This window comes from Hemitrygon akajei, chromosome 14 (assembly GCF_048418815.1).
Source record: "Hemitrygon akajei chromosome 14, sHemAka1.3, whole genome shotgun sequence".
Classification (NCBI taxonomy): domain Eukaryota; kingdom Metazoa; phylum Chordata; class Chondrichthyes; order Myliobatiformes; family Dasyatidae; genus Hemitrygon; species Hemitrygon akajei.
In genome coordinates this window covers 81,268,227-81,294,995 of record NC_133137.1, presented here as the reverse complement: position 1 = coordinate 81,294,995, position 26,769 = coordinate 81,268,227, and the positions used below count along the sequence as shown (strand labels likewise).

The 26,769-nt window shown below is 44.8% G+C and overlaps 1 protein-coding gene across 9 annotated transcripts in view; it reads right to left on the bottom strand.

Annotated features, from left to right (window-relative positions):
• Nucleotides 1–26,769, bottom strand: part of sema3d (sema domain, immunoglobulin domain (Ig), short basic domain, secreted, (semaphorin) 3D) — a 253,023-nt gene that overhangs the window by 60,481 nt on the left and 165,773 nt on the right. For all 9 annotated transcript variants that reach the window (XM_073066459.1, XM_073066460.1, XM_073066463.1 and 6 more), the window contains exons 7-9: nt 24,856–24,984; nt 21,721–21,863; nt 1,586–1,700 (exon numbers count right to left, since the gene is read on the bottom strand). In XM_073066459.1, coding sequence (XP_072922560.1) covers nt 1,586–1,700; nt 21,721–21,863; nt 24,856–24,984 — 387 coding nt within the window. The remainder of the gene's footprint in view (nt 1–1,585; nt 1,701–21,720; nt 21,864–24,855; nt 24,985–26,769) is intronic.

Below are 26,769 nucleotides of genomic sequence, written 5' to 3'. Positions count from 1 at the left end.
CTGTGGGAAGTGGTGTTAGTCTTTCCACAGGAGGCTGCCAAGGACTCTGGCTCAAAGAAGCCCACCTACGTGCAAAAGAGCACAAGCAGATAGAGGAAGAGGAAACTAATGCAAGACAAAGAGTGAAGGAACGTTACCAGCATGTTGGTCATTGGCCTTTGGGAGAATATCTTCCAATTGGGTCAGCTTGTCAGCTCCTTCTACTGTCAACTGAAGAATCATCAATCAAAGGCCCCACCAAGAAGTTATTGAATGATAGAGTTGGTTCCAAGACTGATGTGGCTGCTATTATTTTTTTTCACATTAACTGATTGATGACTGAGAAAACACTTGGAGGCATTCTGCAGACATTTTAATTCTGAACCTATCGAGGTCAGGATTGAGACAAGCAAAACAACTAACGAAGGACTTTTATCGCTATAATTGGAATTGGTCTACTATTGTCACATGGACCAAGATACACTGAAAAGCTTGTCTTGAATACTGTTCATACACATCAGATCATTACACAGATAGAACAAGGTAAATAATAACAGAATGCAGAATAAAGTGTAACAGTTACTGAGAAAATGCAGTGCAGGCAGACAATAAGGTGTAGTGAGGTAGATCGTGAGGTCAAGAGTCTGTCTTACCAGAAACTCCTCTTAGGCTCTGCTGAAAGGAGGTCATTTGGCTCTCCATGGGGTTTAGCAGAAACCCATGACCAAGTTCAAAGTACATTTATTATCAAAGTATGCATGCTATATACAACCTTGAGATTCACTTTCTTGCAGACAGCCACAAGACAAAGAAACCCAATAGAACCCGTTTTTAAAAAAACACACAACAAAGACCATCAAACACCCAATGTACCAAAACAAAAAAAATTAATTGTGCAAACAACTAAAAAGCAAACAAATAACACAGAGAGTATGAAATGCAAAGACCCCGCAAGTGAGTCCATAGTCACAGATCCACTTTAGCACTGAGGCGGGTGAAGCTGGTGCAGGAGCCGATGGCTACAAGGCAATAACTGCTCCCGAACCTGGCGACGTGGAACCTAAGATGCCTGCACTCCCCACCCCCCTGACAGTAATAGCAGGAAGAGAGGGAGATCTCTACAATGCAGGCAATTGGCACTGAACATCCGTTCATTTCTCGGCTCTCATCCTTGAAGATTTTAACCTTGCTCAATGCTTCAATCAGTGCAGAGTAACGGAGCTGACCACGGGTTTGTGTTCGTCGTCAGGCAGCAACGTAGCGTCCACCTCTAATGATCCCTGGCGATGGCCACCCTGGCTGTACCTGCACTCTTGAGAGTCTCATTTGCCAGATCCCCCAGGAGATCACAAAAGCGCCAGGTCATTTAATGGGCTCAAAAGGACATCCTTAAAAGTGAAATTACAGGCTGCAGACTGTAGCAAGCAGAGTTCAGAAGTATATCTACCAGAGTACCTAGTTTTGTGAGCTGTCTGGGACATATCACTGTTGGTTTTGCATGTACAACGTTCACCACACCACAGCCATCAAACACACCTCTCTTACCTCACTAACGTTCTGCACAACAACATGATAAACCAAGTCCCGGAGTGGGAAGGATACCTACGTAATTCATCAAAATAGGTGTCGACTCCGTCAGGACCCGGGACGGAACACACCAGGCGGGCTTTCAGGAACGTGGTCCACTTGTTGATGAGGCTTCGCTGTCCCCCAGCATCGTTCTGTAAATCAAGAAGAAGGCAGATTATAAACTTCAGACAACTTGTTCTGCAGTGTTACCCTCAGCACAGGTGAGAGTCCTTCCCAGTCAGAACAGGTTTTGATCCACTGGGGTTTGGAATTATCAACCCATGCCCTAAGATTAACAGATTGAGTGTTTCAGACTCAAGAAGTTAACAGCAGTCTGTCCCATGCAGCCTCTGATGTAAAGAACTTAGCTCTGACATCCGCCCTATACTTTCTTCCTATCACCCTAAAATTTTACCGCCTCATATTAACCACTTCAGTCCTGAGAAAAGTCTCTGGCTGTCCACCTTATCTATGCCTCTGTCGTCTTATACACCTCTACTATGTCACCCCTCATCCTCTGCTTCAAAAAGAAAATCTAGCACTCTCAATCTAGCCACATAAGACGTGCTCTCTAATCCAGGTATCATCCTGGTAAATCTCCTCCGCAGTGTCTCTAAAGCTTCCACATTCTTCCTGTACTGAGTAGTGAGGCTGCCTCCTCATTAGCTGCACCACGGTTTCACACAGGAACCATGGGAATTTCTGTCGGTCAGCTGATCTATGAAGCAGGCAATGGACCGCCCAGCCAAGGATACCATGGTTTACAGGGAAGATCCTCTAGTTTCAGGGGTTGAGTCGACAATAAGGTCGTTCAGTTGAAATCACAAAATCTGTTGTTTTAGCTTTACATACATACAGTACTGTTTAAAAGTCTTGGGCACATATATACAACAGGAGTGCCTAAGACTTTTGCTCAGTATTATACTAAATTTTATGCATTACACTGTACTGCTGCCGCATAAAAAGCCAAATTTCATGACATATGTGAGAGATGATAAATCTGATTCTGATTTGTATCTCTATTGTGGACTGAGAGTGTGAAGGGGGTAGGGAGAGGGGAATATGGTTGGGAAAAGGGGAAGGGAGAGGGGAGGAAGTGGGAAGTACCAGAGAGACATTCTGTAAGGATCAATAAACCAATCGTTCGGAATCAAATGACCTTGCCAGGTGCCTCAGGACTGGGAGTATCTCCACCCATGCCACCTTGCCCCGTCCCTGGTTCCCTGCCACTTGTCCCACACCCCTCCCATGGCAACCCACCCTCGCCATTCCCAATATCCTTTGCTCCTGCCAGATTTACAAACTCACTCTCCACTCCACATTAACAAATACCGTACTGTGCAAAAGTCTTACACACCGTAGTTATACATATGTGCTAAGAATTTTATTGATGTTGAGTGCAAAGTTGTTGTTACGACATCAAGAAGCAAAGCACTGCGACCTTCCTGGCCTTTAGCTGAGACTCTCTTTGGCTTCCAACGGAAAAACTCATTTACTAGCCTTGATTGTTTGAATAAATGGGCCAAGAACTCATTGGTTCCCAGTGGGGGTTGGTGAGAGGGGTCCTGGGCACTCTCTGTGACACCACCTCATTATATTAGGGTTATAAAGATCTGTCTGCTTATGAGAATCAAACTGACATCAGTGTCTTCGACTCCCCGTTTTTGCAGCTTGCTAAATCAATTTATTTTTTTATTAATGTTCAGCCAGAGCAAGATCTAAATGCTATTCTTGGAGCTAACATTTGATTGAGAATATAGATATTGCCAAAGTTGAAGGGGCATACGGCCTTCAAAGAGATCAAAGGATTAAATTATTAGAGTTTTGTATTGCTCATTAAGGCTTTGTTCATTAACCTTTGACTGCACAAGAAACCACTGATTCAGTGAAAAGTTTCGTAGTAAATTTCTCGTAAGGCCAATGGGTTAATCACCTCCTGTAGTCCATTGGCTCACACACCATCCTGACAGTTAAAATTCCTCATTTATTAACTTGCTCCCATAAACAATAAGGCTGAATATTCTTTTCATCAAAAAAAACACACCAGTTAACCCTTCATGTACCAACCGATGCTCATCTGTAACAGTATAGCCACTGCTTGCAATATAGCATTAGAACTTCAAGGAATCTGCTGGGGGAATCCAATGGGTTGAGCAGCACTGGGGAAAGGAGTTGTTGACATTTCAGGTTGAAGCCCTGGATCAGAATATTTGTCCATCCCTGCCATATCTGCTCTCAAGATGAGACTTTCAGTTCCCAGACATCTGAAATGTCCGCCTTTCTCAGGAAGACTGGCTTTCCTTCTGTACTGATCAATGGAACCCAATCTTGCATCTCCTCTCCGCTCTCACCCCACCTCCTTCCAAACAGAGTCCTGAGGCAGGTTCGGCCCAAAATATTGGCAATCCCTCTCCTCCTACAGATGCGACTTGACCCATTGAGTTCCTCCAGCTGAGATTGTTTGCCTCGAGACTCCAGTATCTGAGGTCACCTATGTCTCTCCAGTCTTGGATCTTGATATCTGAGAAAACACTAGAAAGAAGACTCTGTGTTGAATGTAACACACTGCTGTCAGGACCCTCTGTAAGGTCAACGTTGCAAGTAATGAGAGCCCTGTTACAGTTACTCAGCTCTGACAGACAGGCCAAATTGTTCATACAAGCAACACCCATGACCCAGAACTGTCATGGAAAGAGATCACCAGCCTTTAGTTCATCACACCTGGAGCTACCTTCCACTTCACCGCAGACATGTGCAAACACCCAGATTTACCTGGATTCACCAATCTCTACCGATCTGATCAACACCACACAGCCCTTTGGACAAAGCCCCAGGAAGTCATCAGGAGATAATGTCGGAACTGGGTAAATGTCTATTACCCAAAGTGCACTTCACTCCCCACATCCTTCACAACTCCTTTGACCCTGTTTAATTGCATTGTAGAAGATAATGGTGAGCAGTCTCCCCTCAGTCCTCAAGTAATTAGACTGCTGGACAGTCAGGCTTGTTAACAGATGTTCACTCCTGGGACAGAAGTCAACAGAGTTTAAGAAAAAAAACGTCCAAAATAAATACTGTGCAAGAATTAGTTTCTGCTCAATCTGCAACATTCTGCCCCCCAGAGTCTGCGGTAAGAACTGCATTCATGTGCAGTATCTATTAACATTTCAGCAGTTGTGATAGGTCCCCCCAGAGTACAAACCAGTGGTAGGGCCCCAAGAGTGTACAAATGGATACTCAAAACCTTTACATCACATAACCCTCTTCCCCTCCACCATCAGATTTCTGAATGGTGTCGATATTGATATTGGTATCGGTTTAATATTGTAACATCGATCAAGATACAGTGAAAAGTTCATCTTGCATACTGTTCAGACCAATCGGATCATTACACAGTGCATTGAAGTAGAACAAGGAAAGACAATAACAATGCAAAATAAAGTGTAACAGCTACCGATAAAGTGCCTTGCAGGTAAGCAATAAAATGCAAGATCATAACGAGGTAGATTATAAGGCCAAGAGTCTATCTTGTCATACAAGAGGTCCATTCAAGATTTTGATAGAGGAAAAGAAGCTGTCCTTGAGCCTGGTGGGTCATACTTTCAGATTTTTGTATCTTCTGTCTGATGGGAAGGGGAGAAGAGAGAATGTTCGGGGTGGCTGGGATCTTTGATGGTGCTGGCTGCTTTACTGAGGCAGCAAGAACTGTAGAGGAGAGGAGGGTGGTTCCTGTGGTGTATGGTGACTGTGAATCCATTAACACTACTTTGTTATTCCTCTTTTCCACTATTTATTTTTGTAACTTACAGCAATTTCTATGTATCGCATGGTACTGCGGCCACAAAATAACAAATCTCACAATAGGTGTCAGTGATAATAAATTTAATTCCGAATCTGAAGTTTTCGTTACTGTTTTGACCACATTGGAAACAAGAGCTCTCATTTCCACAGCAGACTGAACTCATCAACAGCGTTTTGGGGCCCGTTACCAGTTGAAACACTGCCATGGTCCCTATTCCTGTCGAGGGTGGGGAACAGGGGTGAGAGGTGAGGGTGGAGGGTTGGGGTTGAGGTTGGGGATAGGGATGAGAGGTGAGGATGGAGGGTTGGGTTGACGGTGGGGATAGGGGTGAGAGGTGAGAGTGGAGAGTTGGGTTGACGGTGGGGATAGGGGTGAGAGGTGAGGATGGAGGGTTGGGGATAGGGGTGAGAGGTGAGGGTGGAGGGTTGGGGATAGGGGTGAGAGGTGAGGGTGGAGGGTTGGGTTGACGGTGGGGATAGGGGTGAGAGGTGAGGGTGGAGGGTTGGGTTGACGGTGGGGATAGGGGTGAGAGGTGAGGGTTGGGTTGACGGTGGGGATGGGGTGAGAGGTGAGGGTGGAGGGTTGGGTTGACGGTGGGGATGGGGTGAGAGGTGAGGGTTGGGTTGACGGTGGGGATGGGGTGAGAGGTGAGGGTTGGGTTGACGGTGGGGATGGGGTGAGAGGTGAGGGTGGAGGGTTGGGTTGAGTTTGGGGGATAGGTTGAGGTTGAGGGTGGAGGATGCAGCTAATGACAGCGGGTCAGGCTGGTGGACAAAAGGTTGGGTCCACATCCGATGAGAATGTCTGTGTTAGTCTCCCACTGGCGCTACTCAGGTGGGCGGCTGTAAATCGAGGTGCTTATTGTCGGAGTGGACCTGATTGAAAATAATTTACCCCGTTGGATTTAATTCATCTCTGTTTGTTCAGCTTATCCTTCAGTCACGGAACACCACTGCCCGCTTCACTGGCTGATCAAAGAAGTTCAGTCCACCCGAACAACACCGCACTGCTCCAACCGCACACAGACTTATCTCTGCAGACAGAGCAGAGTTTCATACACTGTGACATTTCGTTACTCTCCGGACTGAACCAACAATATCGAGAGAAAGCACAAAGTGCAATTTCCCCTCTGCATCTGCATCATCCCTGCAGTCACACTAACACTGAGCCACTGAAGGCATGACGGCATATTGCGAAAGTTTAGCAAAATCTAAACAGGTTAGGAATTGCTATTACTGTCACATGTACTCAGATACAGTGAAAAGCTTGTCTTGTATACTGTTGATACTGATCAGATCATTACATAGTGCATTGGGGTAGAATGCGGTAGAACAGTAACAGAATGCAGAATGAAGTGTAACGGTTCCTGAGAAAGTGCAGGGCTGATGACAATAAGGTTCAAGGTCATAACGAGGTGGAGTGTGAGCTCAAGAGTCTGACTAACCATAGTAAGGAACCATTCATATTGATTCAATTGATAGGCGGCTTGGTAGCACAACGTTTTACAGAGCCAACTATAAGATCGGCGTCTGTCTGTAAAGAATTTGTACATTCTCCCGGTGAGAGACTGTGTGGGTTTCCTCCTGTTCCACCCCGCCCACATTCCAAAGATGTACGGGTCAGGGTTAATGAGCTGTGGGCATGCTAGCGTGCTACACTTGCGGGCTGACCCCTTCACGTTCTGACCATGTTGGTCATTGGCGCAAATGATATATTCCCCTGTGATGTTTTGATGCGCCGATGTAAATATGACAAATGAAACTAATCTGATCACTGTAGGGTATCAGTTATTGCTCATTTTATTAGTTTAACACCTGTGACTTAAGCTTCTCTTGTCTATTGGCCGGTGCACAATACACAATGGTATTCATTGTGTGAGCATACGCTGACATTCATACATATCCACACACACACTCGATCAATGAGAATGATTGAGGTGAATGCTTAAACTCTTTCTGTCAGACGACATGCCATAGAAGATATTTTCTGCAGATACCAGAATCTGTTTGCTTCTGTTTACAGATACCTATCGGTACAGTGTAAATAACATTACATTGCCCAAAAGCAATTTATTTTAAAAATGGACCACACATTCGGCAAAAATTCCTCCACAACAGGAACGCCTCTCTAACCCACGGCTGTACGACAGAGTGTGCCTCAGTGCAGTCGGTGAGGCTGGCCCCGATATTGGATTTCAAAGTGAGAGGTGTTAGCCCCGAGTCAGTGACATGCCATCCTGCGGGGCTTTCACCGTTCCAGCGCCGCAGCTGCATGGCAGGACAAACAAACGGATTTGTCAGAGTGATTTGACGTGTCTCTGCACACTGCACATCTGAAGGGCTGAGATGTAAATCCTCCGGGCTATCTGGATGGGGCTTCCCCTTTCAGAAACCGACTGACAGGCTGACACACGGCTTGCTGTCGCACTGAGGGCTTCGACAGGGTAGCACAAGATTTCAGCACATTCGGCCAGAGGTCTGCATTGAAGCAGCTGGAAAGGATGGGAGAGGGCTTTCATATCACTGGCATGTGTCATGAAATGTGGTGTTTTGCAGCAGCAGTACATTGCAATACATTATAATTAAAAATTACTATCAGAAATATGTTTAAAAATTAAATTAAGTAGTGCGAAAAGAGAGCAATAAAATAGTAAGGTAGTTTCCTTACGTTCATTTTCCATTCAGAACATCTGTAAATGCACATGTCGAACCTTGAAATGAAGGGGAAGAAGCTGTTCCTCAAATGTTGAGTGTGTGCCTTCGGGCTCCTGTACCTCTCCCTTGATGGTAGCTATCAGGAGAGGGCATGTCTGGGGTGGTGGGGGGCCCTTAATGATAGGCGCTGACACCTTCTGGCGGTGTCCTGGATGCCGGGAAGGCTAGCTCACATGATGGAGCTGTCTGAGTTTGCAACTCTGCAGTTTTTTCTGATCCTGGGCAGTGGCCTCTGCATACCAGATGGTGATGCAGCCAGTTAGAAGGCTCTCCACAGGACCATACACCTATGGAAATTTGCCAGAGTCTTTACCAGAAACTTACACTTTATTATGTACACTTCTACACCTGCCAGTTAATGTACTGTAAGTATCTAATCCGACTATCACCTGGCAGCATCTCGATGCATAAAAGCATGCAGGCATGCTCAAGAGGTCCAGTTGTTGATCAGGTCAAACATCAGAATAGGGAAGAAATGTGATCTAAGTGAGTTTGATCATGAAATGATTGTCGATGGTTTGAGCATCGCAGAAACTGCTGATGATCTGGGATTTTCACACACAACAGTCTCTAGAGGATGGTGTGAAAACCAAAAAACATACAGTGAGAGGCAGTTCTGTGAGTGAAAATGCCTTGTTAATGAAAGAGGTTAGAGGAAAATGGCCAGACTGGTTCAAGCTGACAGGAAGGTAACAGTAACTCAAATAACCAGAAGTTACAACGTGGTGTGCAGAAGAGCATCTGTGAATGCACAACATGTTGAACCTTGAAGTGAATGGGCTACCTACAACAGCAGAAGACCACAGACAAACATACAGTGGCAACTGAATGAGGTGCAGTAGGTACCAACTAAAATGGTGTCTGAGTGTACAGGATGGTAACAGGAAAAGGCCATTCAACTTGCACATTTACTCAATATGATCTGATTCATCCTCTTTCATTGTACCAGTTTCCCTGTCTCTCCCAACGCCCCATTGTCCTGCAAAGTACCACCTTTCCTGTCTCTCCTGACACCCCACTGTGCCACGTCCCAGTTTCCATATCTCTCCCTACACCTCACTGTCCCACAAGTCCCAGCTTCCCTGTCTCTCCCTACACCCCACTGTCCCACAAATCCCAGCATCCCTGTCTCCCCCTACATCTCACTATCCCAAGTCCCAGCATCCCTGTCTCTTCCTACACCCCACTGTCCCACAAATCCCAGCATCCCTGTCTCCCCCTACATCTCACTATCCCAAGTCCCAGCATCCTTGTCTCTTCCTACACCCCACTGTCCCACAAATCCCAGCTTCCCTGTCTCTCCTGACACCTCACTGTCCCACAAATCCCAGCATCCCTGTCTCCCCCTACATCTCACTATCCCAAGTCCCAGCATCCCTGTCTCTTCCTACACCCCACTGTCCCACAAATCCCAGCATCCCTGTCTCCTCCTACATCTCATTATCCCAAGTCCCAGCTTCCCTGTCTCTCCCGACACCCCACTGTCCCACAAATCCCAGTCTCCATATCTCTATCTACACCCCACTGTCCCATAAGTCACAGCTTCCCTGTCTCTCCCTACATCCCACTGTCCCACAGGGGCCACCCTGAGTCCTGAGGTTAGAACATCCAAGAAGCTGCAGAGGATAGTGTACACAGCTCTGTCTATCAGAGGATAGTGTACACAGCTCTGTTTATCAGAGGCATGGTCCTTCCCAACACTGACAGCATCTACAAGAAGGTGGCCTCTATCACAAGTGTCCACCTACCATCAGAGCCAAGCAATCTTCTCACAACTACCATCGGGCAGGAGGTACAGAAGCCTCAAGTCCCAAACCACCAGGTTCTTGAATCATCTTACACCACCCTAACCCTACCACAGCAACAGAACGCTTATAGAGCACCAGCTGCACTACCACGCACGTCTCTGCTTGTGTCCTCTTTGTACTAAGGTTTTGATTTAACACAGCTTTTCTTTCTCTCTCTTTTCTTCAATAATATACTTAGGCATGGCAAGGCAAGTTTATTTGTATTGGAGATTTATGTCTCCATTTAAAAGAGCTTAAGGTTAGGACAAACTTCACATCATCTGAAAGCTTATTCCAGATATGTGGAGCACAGTAACTAAACGCTGCTTCACCATGTTTAGTTTTGACCCTAGCACCAGTAAGCAGACACGCCCCGGACAACCTGAGAGCTCGGGAGGTTCATAACGCAGCGAGAGATCGGAGATGTATTTTGGCCCGAGACTATTCAGTGCGTTATAAACCAGTAGAAATATTTTAAAGTCAATCCACTGATGGACAGGAAGCCAGTGTAGTGATCTGAGAACTGGAGTGATGTGTTCTACTTTCTAGTCTCAGTGAGGATGTTCTGACTCTAGTGGCAGCTGTCCGAGGGATTTTTACCGAGATCTGTGAAAACGCCATTGCAGTAGCCAAGCCTACTAAAGATAAATGCCACGGACGAGTTTTTCTGGATCTTGCTGAGACATAAGCCCTTTCACTCTCACTATATTTTTAAGATGGTAGTAGGCTGGCTTTGGAATTGTCTTAATGTGGCAGTTAAAACTTAAGTCGGAGTCCATCACAACACCAAGGTTTTTGGCTTGTTTTGTAGACTGTAATAACAAGGATTCTAAGTTAGCCACTGACTTTTAATCATTCTCTTTTAGCACCACAAACAATTATTTCAGTTTTCTTTTTGTTTAGTTTGAGGAAATTTTGGCACGTCCAATCAGTTCATTACAGTTTTTTTAGTGATTGTATGGGACCATACTCACTTGATGATACTGTTATATAAATCTGAGTGTTATCCGCATAATTAAAGCGAGATATTTTGTTGCTTGCCATGATCTTAGCTGCAGGGAGCACATACATGTTAAACAGAAGAGTCCTGAGTATCGACCTTTGAGGCACTCGGCATATCATTTTTGTTTGGTCAGATATGTAGCTACCAATCAATACAATATAGTCCCTGTCCTGTACATGATTTAAGCCTCTTTAGGACTTTACTGGAAAGTCCCACCCAGTTTTCCAGTCTGTCCAGTACTATGCCATGATCAACTGTGTCAGAAGCAGCACCAAGATCCAGTAAAACCAAAAGTGAAATTTTACCATTATTATGGGTTAAGTGGATGTCATTTACTTGATCCCATCACCCCTACTGAGGCCAAGGCTACCGACAGTAACTCATCAGAATCATCTCTCTAGTGCCAGTCTTTCACTTTGTCTCCAGATGCAGCCCATCTTCTTGTTGTGTTCTTCTCACAGGCATGAGGTCTCCCGAGCTTCTATTGGCTCTGGGTTTTTACGGGATGGGTTTGCTAGCTCCATAGCCAACCCTCCTCTTTTCACTGTCAAGTATGAGATGGTCCATAGCAGAGTTCTTGAGTAACATATTGTATGTATAATTTATTTATAATTAATGTTCTGTGCATCATTTGTTCCTCTGTGTCTGTGATGCTGCTGCTCATAGTACCTGCACCTGCACTGTACCTATGCACGGAATAATAGTCAATAAACTCGGCACTCAGAAAGAAACCTTGCAGCTTAGCATCAGCCTTTTTCAAGGGGAGATACTTCCAGCAGTCTGAGTTCCAGGAAGGGCAGGGTCCAGAAGGCAAGTGCAGTTGGGGAACTCAGCAATAAACCCGCACTGATAGAGCAAGCTCCCCCAGCACCACACTTCATCAGGATCTCGGGCATCTCCAGAAACACCCGCAGCCAAGACCAACATCAGTAAAGGATTGCATTTTTGGCGTGCCTTCAGTCAATCCAAATCACGTCACGGCCACTGAAAGGGTTTTGCCTTGTAGTCACGGTTGAAAAGTAGGAGGGGTCACGGCCAATGTGCGCATAGCAAGCTGCCACAATCAATAATGTGATCATCAATAAATCATGAGGTCAAAATCCATCACCAACAATTCCTCAAAGTCTATATCAACATACCCCTGGAGCCACATGGCCCAGGCACTGAAATGCTGATCGTGCCGTCAGTATGAGCACTTCTCTAATACTAATGAATGGTCAACACTGAGTAATGAGAAGTGGTGAGTGAGATAGACCAGCTGCTTGAATGGTGTTGCAACAATGATCTCACACTCAGTGTCATTAAGACCAAGGAACTGATTGTGGGCTTCAGAAAGGGGAACTTGGGAGAGCATACACCGGTCCTCGTCAAGAAGCCAGCAGAGGTACTGATGAGCAGTTTCAAGTTCCTGGGGGGGGTCAACATCTCTAAAGATCTATCTTGATCCCAATGCCTTGATGCAACTACAAAGAAAGTAGTCTGATGAGATTTGATATGTCACCAAATTTCTACAGATACACTGTACTGTAGAATGTTATAGAGCATTCTAATTGGTTGTATCACTGTCTGGTATGGCATCGCCAATGTGCAGAATCTGAAAAAGCTACAGAGGGTTGTCGACTTAGCCAGCTTCACCATGAGCACAAACTTCTCCACCATCGGGAACATCTTCAATCAACCAGAAAAACCTTCTGAAACCTACAAAAGGTTGAAATAGACAATAGACAATAGACAGTAGGTGCAGGAGTAGGCCGTTTGGCCCTTCTAGCTGGCACCGCCATTCACTGTGATCATGGCTGATCATACACAATCAGTACCCCGTTCCTGCCCTCTCCCCATATCCCTTGACCCCGCTATCTATAAGAGCTCTATCTAACTCTCTCTTGAATGCACCCAGAGACTTGGCCTCCACTGCCTTCTGGGGCAGAGCATTCCACATATCCACCAATCTCTGGGTGAAAAAGTTTTTCCGCAGTTGGTGCCCAGTTTGTGACTTGTTCATGAAATGCTTTAACTTGAAACCTTGAAACTGCCATGTTAAAATGTTTACTCTCTTCATGAAAAGACCATGGTGGACATAACAATGGGCCTTATCACCATCAGTGCAAGTGCCTGAGCTCATGGAACATGACCCAGTGATCGAGGTCACAGTTTTCCTCCATGCCTCAGGCCGACAACGCTTAATCCATGAACGAATCTGGAAATAAACAGCCCAACCCTGTGCAAAAATACCACCAGTGTCCAAGAAATGCAGCCAGCACATAGTTCTTATTAAGCAAACATATTTATTTTAATAAATCCACGTACATCAAAGCTGTTATTGGTAGTTACGGATAACACTCCTCAACTCCTCATTAACTCCTGTAAATATACCAATCATTGGTTGCTCCTATCCACTCTGCATGTTCTGATGAATTATACCTCTCAAAGACTTCACTGACTTTTGTGAGTTTGAAAGGAACTGAACTGAAAGTAATATCAATCACAACAGAGCCGTATTTTGCAATCATTTGTTACCCTTTGAAGTCTGAAGACCTTTGGATCTGGACTACAGGATTGATGGAGAATATAAAAGGCTCTTGACTCCCATTTCAACATTTTAAACCAAAATACTAATTGCAAAATAGTAAATTTGCTGAAACTTAAGTACTTTGTTTGGTACAATCAACACAGTTTAGAATTTTGTGGTGAGTTACAAGCATGGCAAATTTCAGTCTCCATAGAAAATCTAATTCAACTTCAGCAGAATATCTCTTGACTTCTTTTCACAAGACCTATGCCTGACCTGCTGAGTTCCTCCAGCACTTCGTGTGTGTTGCTGTTCTTCAATGCCTCTTCCCAGCTCCCATCTAAGCTTTCTCTTCTCGTAAGTTACATTTCAAGAGTCAAATTATAAAATATGACGAAGTCCCAATGATAGGTTTCGGCCCAAAATATCAAATGTTTATTCCTCTCCTTTGGTACTGCCTGAACTGCTGAGTTCCTCCAGCATGTCATGTGTGTTGTTGTAGAGTTCCAGCGTCTGCAGAATCTCCTGTGTTTATAAAACCTTTCACTCCTTCCTTAAAGCATCCTTTGCCTCCTAAATTCTTTGCAAAGCCCTTTGAGAAACCAAGAGATGTCTAGTGAGCAAATCCTTATCTGGGAAGGGGAGGAATTGCCAATCTTTCAAGTTAAAAACCTGCATCAGAACTGAAGATGAACTGTTCTGGTCTCTATAGATGTGACTTCCCTACATGAACACTTCCAGCTGTCTCCCTTATCATTTGACCATTTACAAGGTAGTGGAGATTGGGCTTTACTGTTTCCACAGCTACAAATGTTCACCTGCTATTAGAAACTTTTCCACCTCACCACAGCAGACTGAGCACATTGTCTGGGAAAGGCTGACTTCTGTCATGGAGTTAGGATCAGACATGGAAAGATAGAACAGTATAGGTCCTACAGTCCATGATGCCTTTAACCTGCTCCAAGATCAAACTCGTCCTTCCCTCTCACATAGCCTCCAGTTTTCTGCCATCTGTGTTCCTACATAAAAGTCTCTTAAATGTTCCTAATGTATCTGCCTCTACCACCACTCCTGGTAGTGAGTTCTATGCACCCACCACTCTCTGTGTAAAAAACCTAACTCTGACATCCCCACTATACTTTCCTCCAATCACCTTAAAATTATGCCCCCTCATACTAGCCATTTTCACCCTGGGAAAAGGTGCTGGCTGTCCACTCTATCACTGCCTCTCATCATTTTAAACCCTCCATCAAGTGATGTACAGTCCTCCACTATATTAGCTGGGATATTGGTAACCGTAAATTTAGAACACAAAGCAGCACAGCATAGCACAGGCTTTTTGACCTACAATATTGTGCTGATCTTTTAGCCTACTCTAGCATCAATCTAACCCTTTTCTCCCACATAGTCCTCCATTTTTCTATCATCCATGTGCCTATCAATGAAATACTGAAATGCCCCTAATACATCTGCCTTTACCAGTACCCTTGGCAGTTCAAAGTTCTCAGTAGATTTATTATCAAAGTATGTATATGTCACCATAAGCTATGCTGAAGTTGATCTCCTTGTGCACATTCGCAGTAGATACACAACAGATTCAGTGAAAGACAATACACAAAAATGGACTAACAACCAATGGCAGTAAATTCCACGCACCCACCACTCCGTGTAAAAAGAACTTACCTCTGACAGTCCCCCCCCCATACTTTCCTCCAAACACCTCGGCAGTTATGCACCCTGATATTAGAGCTTCTCTCTTCACCACACAGAGTGTGAGATACAGCAACTTTCTCAGACCACAACACTTCTGATACATTTATACAATCCGAGTACACAGCAGGAGTCTGCATAAGCCATAAGCAGGCAATTCCCAACGTAGCATTAGCACTGCACAACGTGAATGCGTTTTCCTGTTGAGAAAATCCACTCCCGGACTGTGCTCATGATGTGTAAGGTGATCTCCAACAACACCTCACCAACACCACTTATCACCCCTTCAAGCCGGAACTATGGGAGGAAATTGATTTTCTCAAACGCCTAATATTTCAATCTGACGTTTTCAGAGACTCTAAACACAAACAGAATCCCTAAAGCATCCCAAGAGGCTGAGGTGAAATACCATTCACAGTTCTCACTCTGGGTTTTACAAACAGGCTGTGATTATAATCCAAGGTGATTCACCCCACCTTTTCCGCCAGACCTTCTGAATCAATTGCTCCTCTCAGAAGGTAATATCCCACCTATTGCTCTTACTTGGTCCATCGTCTCCCTCAAAGAACTCCCACACAAACTCATTGCCGGCTGGTTACATCATGGTCTTGTATGGCAATTTGAATACATAGAAATGTAAGAAACTGCAGAGAATACTGTGCTCAGCCCAATGCATTATCCCTCCACTCCTCAAGATGGTAATACCCATCATCAAAGATTCCCACCACAAGGACCATGCCATCTTCTTGCAGTTACCATCAGCATAAGGTACAGAAGCTTGAAGCCCCACACCACCAGGTTCAGGTACCGCTACTTCCCTTCAACCATTCAGTTCTTGAACTAATCATCAATACCTCAGTACAGTAACACATTTTCACTATGTAACATGCTGTAAGGATTCATTACTAATGTAGTGACTTCTTTGTAATGTTTCATGGCTAAGGCTAACGTAATGGCTTCTCTGTAATGTTTACTGCTGAGGCAATGGTTTCTCTGTAGCAGCAATGGTTGGGTTATGGCTGGAGGTAACAGGACTGTTAGCCAATCAGAGATTGTTGCTCTGTCTTGTGAATCTGGAAGGAGATTTTTCGCGGTCTTTGGTCGAGGAGAGATGGACAGGGAAGACACATGTGGAGAGAGCTGGTAGACCACCGGATGGAGTGGACTGGGATCTGAGGGTCCAAAGGTCGGCGATGATCGGAGGAGGCCGATAGCGGAAAAACGGCGACTGAGTGAGCTCCAATGTGCACTTTTGACTTTTCCTTGAATTGGGCCCTTTGTTATTTTCATTACTAACTCTATATTCAGATTAAGATTCATAAAGTTCAATCATTTAATTGCAGATGGTGTACTGCCTGATATTTTGTGTTGTGGGTTTGTAACCAGACGGCACATCACACAACATCCACACAAACGTGATTTCTCAGTTTGGCAGGGCCAGAAGCTGTTTTCCCCTAGACAAACACGAGCTGGCCAAGCCTGAGGGTTACAACTACAATGTATTTTCTCTTTTAAATCTGTACTTTCTTGCCTAATTTGTACAATTTATATTAATTCATGTTTTCCTTGTGATTGTTGTGTCTCGACTGCTCTGTGCCTGTGATGCTGCTGCAAGGAAGTTTCTTATTGCCCATGTGAACTTCAGTGGATAATAATAAATTCAGCTCTGATTTTTAACTTTAGTCCAGCCAAGAGTATAAGAACTTGGGGCAGAGCAGAGAGCACCCCCCACCCCCCACCATTCAGAAGATCCTGGCTGATAACCTTGGCTTCAGTAGCACACGTGCAATATGGTAATGAAATGGACAGCATGGTGCCACAGTGGCCAACGTAACTCTTTTCAGTGTCAGCGACGCCGGCGGTTCAATTCCTGGCGCTCTCCTGCTCTCCTGTGACTGTGTGGGTCTCCTCCAAGTGCTCTGGTTTCCCCCCCACACATTCCAGAGATGTACCGGCTAGGGTGAATTGTGAGCACGTTATGTGTGGTGGCACTTGGGGGCAGCCCCTCACATCATTGCTGACAAAAACGATGCATTTCACTCCGTTTGAGGACAATGAAATGTGACCAATCTCTCTTTACAAAAAAATCTCTGGTAGGAGCAGATTTCACAGTTTTGTTACTCACTCTTCAGTTATTTAATCATCACTTAAGCTCAAACCAAACACTTGGCTTTTATTTGAAATAAAGGGGAGACGTACTTGTATCCAATTACTGACATGGATCAGTTGACTTTGGGGCATAATTTGGATTTACGTGGAGAAACAGCTAGTTCAGTCATAGAAGTAATCTGATATCTCAATTGAAACCCTTTCAGTACGGCATAGACGGCTCTATTCGTGGAAGGGATATTCTCCAAAAGTTTTTATAAACGGATTTTCTTACAAACTGATTATTAGAACAAGCCAGCAATTGAGTTTGGCTTTCTACAGCCTGTGGTACCACTGATACAGTGGTGTAATAACAGAACTGCAGATTTCTCCACATCTCTGCCCAATCAGCAGCTGAGTGAGTGAATGGGTAAATAGAGCGCTGTGCGATAGTCTTAGGCACAGCTAGGGTGCCAAGGATGTTTCCACAGTACTGTAGCAATTTTATCTATTGCACCGTACTGCTGCCATTAAAAAAACAAATTCCTTGACATGCGTGAGTGATGATAAACCCGATTCTGATTTGGGTCTCTATTGTGGACTGAGAGTGGGAAGGGGGCAGGGAGAAGGGAATCATGGTTGGGAAAAGGGGAAGGGAGAGGGGAGGGAGTGGCAAGCACCAGAGAGACAATCTGTAATGATCAATAAATGAATTACTTGGAATCGAATGACCTTGCCTGGTGTCTCAGGGCTTGGCACGCCTGCACCCGTGCCACCCCTCACCCTTAGCACTCATTCTCTACAACCTCTCCCATGGCACTCCACCTCCACCTTTCCCACCTCTTCTGTGCCCACCAGATTTCCAAACTCGCTCTCCATCTCACATTGGCAAATGCAGTACTGTGCAAAAGTCTTAGGCACCCCAGCTATATATATATACACACACACACACACACACATATATATACATATATATATACACATATATACATACACATATATATAGGTGTGTGTGTGTATGTGTGTACACAGTTCTGCATAGGCTAATGAAGTAAAACTTGGAGAAATATAGTTACCTGGTTTGGTTTAAAAAACAGAAAAGCAAATTCTTAGTTAAATAGTTAACTGGCTTTGAGACTGAGTTTGTGGATGATTGACAGATAGGTGGAGGAGCGCGTAGCATTGAGGAAACACGGAGTCTGCAGAGAGGCGTAGACAGATTAGGAGAAAGGGCAAAGAAGTGGCAGATGTATGGTCATGTACTTTTTCTACAATGAATAAAAGCATAAACTATTTTCTAAACATGGAGAAAATTCAAAAATCAGAGTTGCAAAGGGACTTGAGAGTCCTCCTGTATGATTTCCTAAAGGTGAACTTGCAGGTTGAGTCTGTGACGAGGAAGCAAATGCAATGCTTGCATTTATTTCCAGATGACTATAAAATATAAAAGCAAGGATGTGATGCAGAGGCTTTATATGGTATTGGTCAGACTGCACTTGGAATACTGTGAGCAGTCTGGGCCAAAGGATGCGCTGGTGTTAGAGAGGGTCCAGAGGAGATTCACAAGAATGATCCTGGGAATGAAAGGGTTAAGGTATGAGGAGTGGCTCTGGGTTCGTACTCATTGGAGCTCAGAAGAATAAGGGGGATCTCATTGAAACCAACTGAATATTGAAAGGCCTAGATAGAGTGGAGAGGATTTTCCTCTCATCTAGTCTAGGATTTAGAAACAGCCTCAGAATACAACAGCTTCCCTTTAGAACAGAGATGAGGAGAAATTTCTTTAGCCAGAGGGTGGTGAATCTGTGGAATTCATCGCCACAGACGGCTGTGGAGGCCAATTCACTGGGTATATTTAAAACGGAGGTTGATAGGTTCTTCATTAATCAATGCATCAAAAGTTACAGGGAGAAGGCAGGAGAATGGGATTGAGAGGGATAAGAAATGAGCCTTGATGGAATGGTGGAGCAGACTCGATGGGCCGAATAGATTGGTCAATGGTTTTATTCCAAAGACGTAGGGGTTTGTAGGTTAGTTGGTCGAATGAGTGGAATTGGGTGGTGCGGGTTTGTTCAGCAGGGAGGGCCTGTTACTGTGCTGTGTCCCGAAGGAAATTAAATGTAGCGAACAGCGCGGATACATCCTCTGCTAAAAGGTGTGTCAAGCATTGAGTTGAGAAGGAGCCAGTGCTGTAAGCTGAGCTCACTGTGACAGTGGCAGGGGTGGAGGAAGCCAGGACTGAGGCAGGAGAGCTTGCCGGTACATAAGCCAGACCTCATTACACTCTGCTTTCCGACGCCTGAGGCAGCTGAATAAATGTTTTCTCAGTCTCCTATACATATCCGACTCTCTGCTCTGCTCACAGTTCGGGATTTGATGCTGAACATTCGCTGGATTTTTTCCAGTGTTCGCTAACCTGAATATAAACATTCTTCACCACAATTCTCAGCAGCACCTCCTGAATAGATCCTGAGGCAGGGTTCTGCACCAGCATTGACCAAGAGAAGGTCTTGGAGTCTCATAGAGTCATAGAGCATTACAGCAGAGAAACAGATACTTCGGCCCACCTAGTCCATGCTGAACCATCACTCTGCCTCAGTCCCATCAACCCATACCTGGACCTTAGCCCTCCATACCCTTCCCATCCATGTACTTAACCAAACTTCTCTTAAATGTTGGAATCAAACCTGCATTGACTACTTACATTGGCAACTCAATCCTCACTCCTCACTCTGAGTGAAGAAGTTCCCTCTCAGTTTCCCCTTAAACATTTCACCTTTCTCCATGATCTCTAGTTCTAGTCCCACCCAACCTCAGTGGAAAAAAGCATTCTTGCATTTACCCTGTCTATGCCCCTCATAATTTTGTATACAGTACCTCTATCGACTCTCCCCTCATTCTCCTACAGTTCGAGGAGTAAAGTTCTAACCCATTCGACCTTTCTCAATAACTCATGATCCGACATCATCCTTGTAAATTTTCTCTGTAATTTTTCAATTTTATTGATATCTGTAGGTAGGTGACCAAAACTGCACACAGTACTCCAAATCTGGCCTCACTGCCTTATACAACTTCAACATAACATCCCAACTCCTGTACTCAATACTCTGACCTAAGAAGGCCAACGTGACAAAAGCTTTCTTTACGACCCCGTCTACCTTTCAAGGAATTATGGATCAGTACTCACAATCCCTCTGTTGTGTTACACTCCTCAGTGCCCTACCATTCACTGTGTAAGTCCTACCCCGGTCTGTCCTCACCACCTCACACTTGTCTGTGGCGCAGTCGGACTCAGCGGATTCTAGAGGGTCAGCAAAAAGTGTTATTGACATTTCTAAGTGTATTTTATATGTTTGCAAGACCCTGCTGGACATTAAGAACTTAAGGCACTGCAGACCCACCCCATCAGCAAGCCGCTCATTGGCGGAGAAACTGAGGGAGTTGGACTCGTTACGGATCGCGGCTGCTGTCCGCGTCAGAAAGGCATCGGAGGAGTTGATGCGCGAAGGTGGCGTGCAGACTAACGGCAAGTAATCATCTCAGACTGATTACTTATCTCTGATTCTGGAATGCTGCAAGTCTGATCCACTGATTGATTGGCAGACGGCTGGGGAGCTGCAAGGCCTCAGTTGTGGCGAGAATTAGGCCGCATGCTGCAGTGTTGCCTAATCACAGCTGCCCAGGAGAGAGGTGTTGAAGTCGGTGTGCTCCACTAGAGTGCTGGGGGGCGGTGTGGTACAGCGTCCATGCTGGAGTCACTGCTGCCCCCTAGTGTTCACTGAGCAGAAGACAAGCTGCATTGTGTTCGACTGCCGACTGCTGCAACGTTCATGGACACAGGGTCTCACACTATACTTTCAGTGTGACTGTTTTTACTGATATCTTATATGTGCTTGCTAACTTATATCTGCTATACGTGTCTTGTCCTGTGTGTGATTGTTGGTACTGTGTTTTGCACCTTGGCCCTGAAGGAACATGGTTTTGTTTGGCTGTATTCACAGGAATTCAGGTATGGTTGAATGACAATTAAACTTGACCTTGAACTCAAAATCCATTTGCATTTTTTTCCGGCTGGTCCAGACACCACTGCAAGCCATGGTAGCCTTCCTCGCTGTCCACTACACCCCCAGTCTCGGTGCCGTCTGCAAATTCGCTCGTCCAGTTTACCACAGTATCATCCAGACTCCGAAATCAGTTCAAGCTTCAGAATTTGTGCAGACCAGCCGAAGGCAACAGGTCATTGAGGAACAGGGATGCTCAGTACAGCAGGAGTCCTGCACAGACCCTCAGTACTACAGAAGGGATATCCTATGCTCCTATATCTAGGACTCCGAACTGGTTCTGCGCTTTATGTGGAGTGCGTCAGAATGGCCGACCTGTTGAGGTTCTTCAGCTTTTCGTGTGTGTTGCTCTGGATTTCTGGCACCTGCAGAATCTCGAGATCACAAAGCAATAGAACCAAATGCAATGAAGAGGCCATTGTGTGGAAAATACGACCAGGGCAGATAGTTACTCTAGTCCTGACAATGGACGACTGACTGCCGCGAGCCTTCACCTACCTTACAGACACGAGCAACCCTGGAAAAAATGGCTCTGTCAGAGGTGCGGCTGTCCTCTGTGGCTTCTCGAAAGAAAAAGTATATCTTATCGTCGTCTGGATTGTAGGTGTCGGGGATGGGGAACGCTCCAATGAACTTGGCTTCTGTAAAGAAAATCTTTTGTTTAGAGACTGAGTAAGAAAAGTAATTTGGAAAATATGAACAGAATTTAATCCATTGAAAATGCGCTGAATGGGGCTTTTGTTAACAAAAATAAACATTGTTATTTTTAGATCCAAATGGTCTCTCTTTACATTAATCCTACGTGATGCCAAGTGGAGATACCGGGGTTCCCAGAAGGTACTCAGAACACTTTACTAACAGATAAAACTCACAGTCTTTGCTCATTTGACAGAAATATACTCACAGTGAAGCAGAAAGTCACACTTGCTAACCGTGATGTGAGAACAATGTTGGGGATGACTTCAGGAAGAACTCACTCATGTGGATAGTGATCAACACTACGAGCGAGTTTCCTTTATTTATTTGTTTGGCAGATGTGGGTACAGCAACCAAGGACAGACATTTGCTGTTTTTAAATCTTGAATCTGTAGTCTTTCATCTTTGTTTATCCACAATTTCCTTCATCTGACCAGCTTGCTTGGACATTTCAAAGACTGTGAGGAGTCATCGCTGGATTCAGCCAAGGTTAAGGATGTAAGACTTCCTTCCCTAGTGGTCATTTGTGAATCAGAAGGATTTAACATGCAGCTGATAGTCTCACAGTCACCAGGAAGGACTGTGACATTGCTTTTAGACCGAGAGCAGGTGGGGATTTCTAGCTCCAATCATTGAGGACATTTTCAAAAGGCAATGCCTTAAAGACAGCATCACTGAGTCCCTCGTCACTCAGAACATGTCCCCTTCTCATTGCTATCATCAAAGAGGGGCTTCGGAAACCTGAAGACCTACACTCAACATTTCAGGAACAGCTTCTTCCCCTCCGTGTTCAGACCATGAACCCCCTCACTATTTGTGCTCTCAGTGGCCACTTTATTAGGAACAAGAGGTGAATCTGCTGCAGTAGCCCATCCACTTCATGTTGTGCATTCAGAGATGCTCCTCTGCACATCACTGTTGTAATGAATGTTTACTTGAGTTACTGTCACCTTCCTGTCAGTTTCAACCAGTCTGGCCATTCTCCTCTGACGCCTTTCATTAACAAGGCATTTTCACCCACAGAAATGCCACTCACTTGACGTTTTGTTTTGTTTTTTGCACCATTCTCTGTGAACTATAGAGACTGATGAGCTGAAAATCCCAGGGGATCAGCGGTTTCTGAGATACTCAAGCCACCCCATCAGACACCAACAATCATTCCATGGTCAAAGTCACTTACATCACATTTCTTCCCCATTCTGCTATTTGGTCGGAACAACTGAACCCCTTGACCGTGTCTGCGTGCTTTGATGCACCAAGTTACTGCCACATGATTGGCTGATTAGATATTTGCATTAATGAGCAGGTGCACAGGTGTACCTCATAACATGGCCACTAAGCGTTTGTAAAAGTAGAGCAAAAAAGAGCATTATACATCTTACTGCGATTTATAGTCTTCTTGAATATAGCAAGGTACAAAGCAATACGTTTCATAACCTATGTCGGGACAATAAACCTGACCTTATGCTGATTTAGACTTGTTTGTCACATACACATGGAAACGTACAGTGAAGCATGCACTGGGTTGCGTTAACAACCAATACAACCTAATAATATGCTGGGGGCAGCCCAAAAGTGATGCCTCACATTCCTGTGCCAACATAGTATGGTCACGTTGTCCGGGCGTGTGTGTAACTGTGGCCATTGGTGCTCCACACAGGCTACATTTATCATATTTTGCCTGATCAGCTCTGTTACTCAGAAGGGGGAAGGGTTGGTAGCTCCAGTTCCCAGACTTGGTAATACCAGTTCTGGCACTGTCTATTCAAGCTTTCCAGCATCTGCCAGATTTTGCTTTGATCGCACATCTCCTCGTACCTTCCCCACCCCCTCTCCCGATGCCTGGTTGGGTGTTAGTAGTGGAATTTGAACCCAGAGATCCATCACTAGGTATCTGCCTGTGAGGGAACCTATCCATCTCACTTTATCCAACCAGGGACATCAACCCATTATTAACAATAATGATTAAGTAATAGTAACAATTATTATAGATTGAACTATTTCCTGTGGTAATATTAAAACGCTCAGCATTAAAGTCTAGATATTGGAAGAAATATATAAACTGTATGAACTTATCTGGATTTAACACCCCAGTTAATTGAGTTATTAACAGGTTTGAATGTTATTTTTCTTCTAGTGTATGGTTGAAGGACAATTTATAAATCAGGTTCACAATGTGACTATGTGGAGTGGGAGTAGAGAACTGTGCAAAAGTCTTAGGCACATATATATAGCTAGGGTACCAATGACTTTTGCACAGTACTGTAGTAATTTTATGTATTGCCTTGTACCGCTGTCACAAAAAGCACAAATTTCATGACATATGTGAGCGATGATAAACCTGATTCTGATGTGGGTCTCTATTGTAGACTCAAGACTGCGAAGGGGGCAGGGAGAGGGGAATCTTGGTTGGGAAAAGGGGAAGGGAGAGAGAAACACCAGACAGACATTCTGTAATGATCAATAAACCAATTGCTTGGAATCAAAAGACCTTGCCTGGTGTCTCAGGGCTGGGCGTGTCTGCACCCACGCCATCCACCCCCCCTCCCCAGTGCCTGGCACTCCTTCTCTGCCACCTGTCCTACACCCCTCCCACAGTGCACCACCCTTGTCATTCTCAACATCTTTCGCTCCCACCAGATTTACAAATTTGCTCTCTCTTCCATGTTTACAAATACAGTACTGTGCAAAAGTCTGAGGCACCCCAGCTGTGTGTATGTGTGTCTGAGATGTTTGAACAGAGAGTAATTCACTCTCAACCCATCCTGTTCAGTAGAATCCCATCAAATCAGTGAGTGCAGTTTGAGGGAAGTCCTCTCTGTGTGTGGGAAATCGTTTGTAAATGGGATTGGTTTGCTAATGCAGTCCGGGTGTGGAGAGGTATTTCCCAACACCAGGATCCTGTTCCTGGGCTGCGGGGCTGCGGGAGGGACTTACCGTTGAGCCAGTAATGTTCGGAGAGGTCAGTGCGAATGTAGTTTTGGCTGAGAGGCGGTCCCAGAGAGCGAGTGAATGCCGTGTCTCTGCCGTGGAAGTCCGACGCTGTTCCAGCATACAGGTATTCATCTAGAAGCAGACAGCAGGGGAACACAAATCAGTATGTGAATCGGATGGATTTTTAAAAATTTACTCTGACAGGTTGCGGAGCCGGGCTGGTAAGTGACAGATAGAGCTCATTCATAGAAAACTGCGAAGTGATTCAATTTGGAAGGTCAAAATTAATGAGAGAATTCTTAGCAATGTGAAGGAACAGAGGGGTCTCAGGGTCCGCGTCCATAGAGCTCTCAAAGCTGCCACGCATGTTGACAGGGTGGTTAAGAAGTTGTATGGTGTGTTGGCCTTCAGTAGTCAGAGGATTGTGTTTAAGAACCACGAGGTAATGTTGCAGCCCTATAAAACTCTGGTTGGACCACGCTTGGAGGATTGTGTTTAGTTCTGGTTGCCTTATGAAAGGAAAGATGTGGAAGCTTTAGAGAGTGTGCAGAGGAGATTCACCGGATACTGCCTGGATTGGAAGAATGTCTTATGAGGAAAGGTTGAGTGAGCAAGGGCTTTTCTCTTTGGAGTGAAGGAGAATAAGAGATCACTTGATAGAGGTGTACAAGATGAGAAGAGGCACTGATAGAGTGGAAAGCCAGTACCTTTTTCCCCAGGGATGGAAATGGCTAATAAGAGAGGGCATAATTTTAGGGAGCATAATAACATGTACAGTAGGGCTGATGTTGAAGTTAGAAGATTGCTAAATGCATGTTTAAGCATTTGAGCAAGATACTAGAGGTTCATTTTATTATCAAAGTATACAACTCTGAAATTTTTCTTCTCCAGATAGCCAAGAAAACAAGAAAGAAAAGAATGGGAGCTCAATCATCAATCCCCAAATCTCCTCTCCCTGAACCAAAAAAAAATGAGCAAAAATGGAACAGGCACATCAACCCCAAATCCTCCCAACCCCCCCCCCCCCCACACACACACACACACAAAGAGAGAAAATCAGGCAAAAAACAGAATATCAAAATCTATAAGAATGAAAAAAGTCGATAGTCCAAATCCATATCCAAAATGCAGAGAAACTGGGTAATATTCCCCAGGCCCAGTGGCAGGTCTTTCCATCTCTGTAGCAGAGCGATCCCACCAGTGATAAAAAGGCAGGCGCCTTCTGCATTCTCCTTGATGCTTCAATCTCAGTTTTTGCTTTAATCAGCAAAAAAAGGAAACTTTAATCGCTGAAATGGAGATGAACATTGGCTCGCACCCAGTCCCGCAGTCTTCCATAAGGTTTGCTCACGCTGCCTCTGCCTCGCGGAATCCTCCGAGACTGAGACACCCAAACAATCTCCAAACTGCAAATCACAGCCTCCAACACTTCCAGAATCACATTCAAGATGAAAAACAAACGTAAAAGACATAAAATAAATGGTGTATATGGTTTCATGATCTATCCAGAGGATGTCGACCAAAGGAGTATTGTTTGCAGGGGCCATCTTGACCAGAAGTCCATAACATAAAGAACAACATAATCTCAATGTGTATGAAACTCAGACTGTTGTGGTGCTACGTGACATACGGAAGCCAATGTTGGGCAATATCAAAGCAAAACGAGGGAAGACTTGAAGCTGCAGAAATGTAGTTTTTGAGAAGAATGATGAAAATATCTTGGAAGGGCAGAGTGACAAATGAGGAAGTGTTGCCAAGAGCCAGAATGAGAAGAGAGTTGATAGTATCAGTCAGGAAACAGCAGCTGAAATTTCTGGGGCATATACTGAGGAAAGAGAAGCTCGAACATCTTGCAGTGACAGGAAAAACTGATGGTAGAAAAAATCGTGGTCGACAGCACGTGGCATTCATGGGTTA